Source organism: Micromys minutus (assembly GCF_963924665.1).
Source record: "Micromys minutus genome assembly, chromosome: 2".
NCBI classification, from domain to species: domain Eukaryota; kingdom Metazoa; phylum Chordata; class Mammalia; order Rodentia; family Muridae; genus Micromys; species Micromys minutus.
Genome location: NC_137971.1, coordinates 91,299,721 through 91,307,106, shown reverse-complemented (window position 1 = coordinate 91,307,106; position 7,386 = coordinate 91,299,721). Strand labels below are relative to the sequence as shown.

Here is a 7,386-nt window from a genome sequence, read left to right as displayed (position 1 = left end):
CTTTGTAATGCCGTACAGAAATTGTTCTATTGTTTTATACCAACTAATTACCTGTTATTCTTTGACTGCAGATAAATATTCTAACAGCAATGTGTTTGGGAGATTTAATTATTAAAGGATACAAAGTATGGCGTATTCCCAATATTCCCTGAAATCACTGAGTACAGGGTTGAGGGCCTTTGGGACTTCCTGGGTAGGGGTGGTCACAATAGAGTGGTACACATATGTGGAAGTGAATGTGGTATACATCTGTGGAAGTGAATGGCTCTACTACAAAAGGTAAATCCTTGTCTCTGAAGAAGACAGAACACATATCTTGGAAGCTACCAAAAATTGGAAGCTACCCGGGCTGCAGAACTCAGGGAAGTTCTTTCAGGGTCCCTAGACCTTCCCAACCAAATGTAGGTAGCCTGTATTTCTCCATCTAGCTCCCTTTCCTTTTTAGCTCACATTTTATTTCAAATATGAAATAGATACTATTTTCAAAATAGAAAATATAGACTTTGCATGAATAGAAGCAACACCTTTCTAAATGCCATTTCTAATTAATAATAATATTTTGTATTAATCTTGCTCAATATTTATTTTAGAAAAACATGAACATATTTAGCAATAACATGCAAAGTTAAAATTTTGACTCACAAAGAAATCAGAATCTGTAAACACTGACAACAGTATTAGTGGTAATGCATAGGTAAGATGAAAGTTTAATGAAAGCTGTTTCGGTGATCATTAATTAGAGATAAGTAAATGGAGATGTGCAAAGTATCTGAGTTCACAAGTTTTATGTGACTCAAAGGTGGCACCAAGAACTGGAAAATGCTCACTTTAATATTTTAAGCCTCTTAAATAAAGTATATAATAAATTAGGTAGTTGACTGAAGGAACCTGCTGTGAACTATATATTTTTAGATCTGTTGTTTACATATATATTACATTGCTTTACTCATCAATAATATAAAATGTAGTAAGAGAGTTCTTAAACCCAGCATTAATGGAGCTAAAGCAAGGCCCTTTGTCATGTCTCTGCCTCTCTATCTCTGTCTCTCTGTCTCTCTTTCTTCACCCTACTCTCTTCTTTCACTTTGTGTGTGCATGTCTAGATATTTGTATGTACAGATACACATGGTAAATACAATAATTTATGTTTTTAAATTGTATGCAAGACATTTTTTCCAACAATTTTTGCTCATAAATGATTTATTTATAGTTCAACAAGATTGTATGTTGCATAGCTTTCTTACCCTCTATGCTATTTTAAAAATATTTACATTGACAGGAACCATCTGTCTCTCAACATTTTTATAAAAGTAGTCAAAAGGAATCAACAATAAACTATCTTCGATGTGAGGTGTGTTGTAATGGGTAACTTTTGACTTCGTCCTCAATGACAAATTAACGTTTAGTAAGTCCACATTTTATTATTTTCCCACCACTAGCAGCTTATCCAGGAGTTGCATCAATTCATAATTCATAGAGCACCATGCTTCATTAGCCTGCAAAATGGGATGTGTAGCCACTGGTGTGATGGGAATGACTGTACACTTATGGTTATTATTGTTAAGGAGTAACTAAGCACTGAGAATTGCTCAAAAGAGACTCCCTGCTTGATACTGTCGATAGTCCTGAACAAGGCTCGAGGTAGGCAGGTCACAGCGCCTAAAATAAAGCCTCTTACTATTTTTTTGTTATTCACGTCAAGTTGAATTGTCTTCCAATTTTTATCTCTATGCTCATAGGCTTAGCTGCTGTCAAGTTAGTCAGGAAACCTATTTATATAGGTCAGCATTCAACAGGGAGAGATGCGTAGGAGGTAAAAATGCTAAGAATAAGAAGAGACTGAGTACTAAAAGAAACATTTTTATTAAGCTCACAATCAAAAAGACTCAGCAAGCATCATGGAAAACGAGGTGGAGTGTAAGAGGTGAAGGACAAGGAGGAGTGCTGGGAAATGCTGTCTTCTGGTCATGACATGGGAATTTCATTCATGTATCCAAAGCACCTATGTTATGTACAAAAGGCGGCAAGATCAAGTCAGACAAAATTCCTGCACCAAAGGCAAAAGTACTTTTCAGGGCCCACCAACACTGAGAAAACTATTCCTATGTGATAGTTGTTGGGGCTGGTAAAACCATTCTTTTTTAGGAAGTGGCCACTGATAAAATTCCCATGCTCCAGTGGATGACCCATACCCATGCACATATTAGCAGCACTGATTAGATTTACTGGGGTATCTTAAGGGGGAAACAACATGCAATTGGAAAAAGAAGATGCTGAAGGGAATGCTCAGGCAGAGGTAAGGGATGGAAATGTGGGGTTCTTATCATATTTCATTGTACATATGCATGAAATGCCCAAAAAATAAAGACAAAAATAAAATGTAAAAAAATCATGGAGATAGAGAGATAGCTATGTGATTAAAACTTACTTCGAATTCAGACCGATGGTTAGCTGCAAGCATGAACAGCTGAGGGTGCTAAAGAAAGGACCTAAGGAGCTGAAAGGGGTTGCAACCTCATGAGAAGATAACATTATCAACCAACCAAATCCTCCAAGACTCCCATGGAGTAAAACACCAACCTTTGTGCACACTTTAAGAGACCTATTGATCCAGTTGCATATGTAGCTAAAGATAGCAGTGTCTGGCATCAATGTGAGAAGAGGCTTTTGTTCCAGAGAGGACATGTTTTCCCAGTGTAGGGGAATGCCAGGGCAAAGGGGTGGAGAGGGGGATCAGAAGGGAGTGCACCTTTGTGAAGGCAAATGAAGGGGGAAGAGAGCAGGGCCAGGGCGGGGTAAAAGGATAACATCTCAAATGTAAATACAGAGTATCTAATAAAAAAAGGAAAAAAATCACTTGGTGCATGAAGACTTGAGTTTCATTGGCAACATCAATGACAAAATATGTATACTTCCCCCTTCTTAAGGAAGCTTCTTTTCTCCACAGATGAAGAGCACTACAGAAAGCCACAGTTTGTTGAAATGCAGAGACCAACTGACCATGGGGTGTCCAGACCCATTTGATACACTACAACCCACAAACCTAAGGTTCAGGGAATATAGCAGAAGATGAGGAGGAAACACTTTCAGAGTCAGATCAGATGTCTACTGCAGGACTATGTCTTCTGGAGATTACAAGGACTTGAAATCATAAAATACCAACTATATGACTACCTAAACAAACTAATGTGGGTGAGGGAAATCTCACAAGGCCTCAACACTATATGAAGACATTTTCAAATATTAATGATATATGAGAGAAGAATATTTCTTCTCCATTGATGAACCTCTAATTTGTCATTTAGTCCCAAGTGGTCTATTCTATACACAGGTACATATGAGTAGCACTTATATACCAAACAGGTTGCATGTATACATTTATTAGTGCATATATAAAATAACAATATTTTTATAAGACCAAGAATATGCAGAGTGGAGACACATGAAAAAGACTATAGAAAGAAGGAATAACATACACTAAATACACATATATAAACTCTTAAATTTTAAAAATAATAGAGAAAAATTCCTAATTTAACACTGAACAGGTGAACATATTATTTTAATTTCTAAAAACCCAAGCAAGGCTTTATGAACACCTGTAACCGAAGCAGTGCAGTTGGACAGATGTAGGAACAAGGAAAGTTAGGGTCTTTCTGTCTACCAGACAACCTTCAGATGCAGAGCAAGAACCTTTCTCAAAGTCTTGAAGCAGAGAGAATGGCAGAGCAAGATACCTATTATCCCCTTCTGATCATTTCACATGCACACAGAAAATGTACTCACACAAAATTGACACTACACAGAGGGAGACACAGAGGCACAGAGACAGAAACACAGGTTCTAGCTCTACCCTGTAAATGCATAAAGAATCCAAGTTTTTTGCTATTTAATTAGGTCTTCTAGAGGATTGTCTAATCTGCAAGCTTATCAGGAAAGCAATGTTACATTACTTGATATCTTTTCCGTATTCTGTAATTATTTTAGCTATTTCAACAAATTTAGAAAATACTTTATTCATAAGTTCTTGAATTTAATTTTTAAATTTCTCTTTCACTGTCATCAAACTTATCAGACAAATTTTTCAGTCGCATGAATATAGACACAACAAATAATTTTACATATTTCATACGTTTTAGTACACATTGTCATTGCTGATTATATATTTATATACAACCTAAATTATGACATCAAAATTAGCTGAATTTCAAGATTACCAAAATACCTTTTAATAAAATTTATATACAAAATTTTTTATCTCATTTCTAAGGTCAAATGAACACCATGTTCTGTATAAAATAAATGTTTCTATGCATAGTTTATGTGCAGGTGGATGAGTGTGTGTGGGAGAGAGATGTTTTTGTTTTTACTGTGTTTCAATGTAATTTTAAAAATAATAGCATGGTAATTTTACATAATGTATGCTACATTTACTTCCCAATATTCCCAGCTCAATCCTCCCATCTCTGAGACTCTCCCACCACCCTCAGAAAAATATCAAGTACAAATTGTTTTGCCCATATATTCACTAGAGAGAGGTCAAACTCTCAGTGGCCAGCTCCTAAAGAAAACTGAGTCCTTTCCCACTCCCCACTCCCAGCCCTGCCAGAAGCCAATAACTGTGAAGAGCTCATCTTTAGCATCCCTATCACAATTTTTAAAATTAATTTCTTTATTTTATAAAATATTATTATAGCTCACAAATTTGATACATAATAATATATGATGAATACACAATTTTTTTCTTTTTTCTTTTTTTTTCTGAGAAGGACTGAGGTTTCCGCATTTTGGCCTTCCTTCTTTCTGAGCTCCATATGGTCTGAGAGTTGTTTCTTGGCTGTTTAGAGCTTTCTGAGCTACTATCCAATTATCAGTGACTGCATTTCATGTATGTTCTTTTGTGACTGGGTTACTTCACTCAGGATGATAGTCTCTAGCTCCATCCATTTGCCTAGGAATTTTATAAAATTATTGTTTCTAATAACTGTGTAGGCTGGTACAATCACTCTGGAAATCAGTCTGGCAGTTCCTCAGAAAATTGTACACAGTACTATGTGAAGACCCAGCTATTCCACTTCTGGGTATATACCCCAACGATCCTCCAAAAAATAATAAGGACACATGCTACACCATGTTTATAGCAGCCTTACTTATAATAGCCAGAAGCTGGAGAGAACCCAGATGTCTTTCAGTAGAGGAATGATAGAGATATTGTGGTACATTTAGACAATAGAGTACTGCCCTGTCACAATTTTTAAGTGTGTTCTTCAGTGACTTTCTCTCTAGACTATTGTATCTTTGCAGGAGGCAGGGACATTTTCACAGAAACCTCTGTCTAAAGAGAAAGATTTTTAAATAATACTATCTGTATATAAACTTTGGGAGAAAAAATCTAATTGCTATTATAAAACTGTTTCCATATCAAAAAGAGTATGTATCCTTTAGTAGAGAAAATGGAAAGATATTGTAACATAATGGGAAGCTGATTATCAGCCTTTTTTAAATTTAAGAAGTAAAGGAAACATCTACATTTTTTTCTAAATAATAAATAACCTATCTTATCATAATAAAGACTTGCTTTGAATCCTAAGTGCTCCCATCCAATATCTGATAAAAGGAATCACAATGCTAAGGTGGGAGATCAAATAAATATCTGTCTAATAAGATCTTCAAAACATAAGCTGTTGAAGTTATAGTAAATATCCTCTGAACATAGATAGACATTACAACATCCTTCTACTCAAAATTTGTTCCCCAGCAGGATTTTGCAAAGCCTCCGCCGAATCTCCTTGGTTTTGATGGAATAGATGACAGGGTTGAGCATTGGAGGTACAAAAAGATAGATGAGTGATAGGAGTGTGTGTACAAAGTGAGGGGCATGCCTCCCATAGCGAGCAAACATAGACACACCTACCTTAGGCACATAGAAGATGAGCACAGCACACAGGTGTGACACACACGTGTTCAGGGTCTTCAGCCTTTCTTCCCGGGAGGCAATAGCAAGCACAGAACGAAGAATGAGAATGTAAGAGAGGAAAATGAGTGCCGAATCCAGCCCAAAGGTAGAGATGACAATGGAGAGACCAAATATGTTATTAATGGAAGTGTCACCACAAGGCAGCCGAATCAGATCTGGATGCAGACAGTAGGCATGGGAGAGCACATTAGCCTTGCAGAAAGGCAGTCTCTTCAGAAGGAAAGGTAATGGGAAAATCATGCAAAAGCTTCGAAGGAAAACGCACACGCCCATCCATATCACCCGGGCATCAGTGAGCACTGTGGAATAGCGCAGTGGGTTGCAGATGGCCACATAGCGATCAAAGCTCATGGCCAGCAGGATCCCAGACTCCATGAAAGAGAAAAGGTGGATAAAGAACATCTGGGACATGCAAGAGTTAAAACTGATCTCTCTTAAGTGGAAACAAAACACAGCCAGGACTGTGGGCAGTGTGGAGAAAGACACACCCAGGTCATTGCCTGACAGCAGAGACAGGAAGTAATACATGGGCTGGTGTAGACTCTCTTCCTCCTTGATGATGAAAAGAATCAGGGCATTGCCCACTATGGAGACAGTGTAGAGAACACCAAGGAGCAGGAACAACCAGTGCTGAGAAGTCTCCAGCCCTGGCAGTCCTGTCAAGATGAAAGGAGGCAACCAAGAGCTGTTGTGGGCTTCACCTCCCATTCTGGACTTCTTAGATGCTTGGTCCTCTATCCTATAAAGACAAATACATTCCTTTATATGTGGTCTCTGGAGAAGGTACCTCTTATGCCATCTAATTCCTCATCTGAGAGCGCCATCTATCTTGTTTCATCATTGGAACATTTTTGAATTTTTTGAACTGCCCCAATGAACTCACGTGAAACAACAGATGTTTTGACATCCTCCTAGTCTAGGCATATTACTTTCTCCTTCATTGGATAAACTCTTTCTTTCTAATATATGAGCATTTTTTTTTTCAAAACCTGAGATGAACCTCCCTTGCTCTCTACTTTTCCAGTTGTGATCTCTTCTAAGGCAAGACACACTCATTAGGCCACAATCATGTTTCCTCTTCCAATACTGCCAGGCTACTGAGCCTCCAGTATCCACTTAGGACTCCCAGTTCCCACCACTTGAGTCTTCTAATGCTTCCATCCATTTAAGTATCACACGAAGCACTATACAAACTAAGCTTATTGCATCTATATGTTTTGGGATATTTATACATGCGTACATATGCATTTATGCATGGAACAATTAATGAAATGACAGGCCATACATTTGAAAAGAACAGAGAGGAGTACATGAGAGATTTTGGAGGTAAAAATAGGATTAACAATATGACGTAATTATATGATAATCTCTGAAACTAAAAATAATGAGTTTAATTTAAAAACAATGAG

The 7,386-nt window shown here is 37.3% G+C and overlaps 1 protein-coding gene across 1 annotated transcript; it reads right to left on the bottom strand.

The window, feature by feature from the left end:
- Positions 1 to 5,740: 5,740 nt before the first annotated feature.
- On the bottom strand, positions 5,741 to 6,685 carry LOC308418077 (olfactory receptor 51I2-like; the record flags this gene model as incomplete). The annotated part of the gene is made up of 1 exon (XM_080913407.1): positions 5,741 to 6,685. One exon carries the CDS (start codon positions 6,683 to 6,685, stop codon positions 5,741 to 5,743), a length of 945 nt encoding a protein of 314 aa, XP_080769533.1.
- Between the last annotated feature and the right edge of the window lie 701 nt (positions 6,686 to 7,386).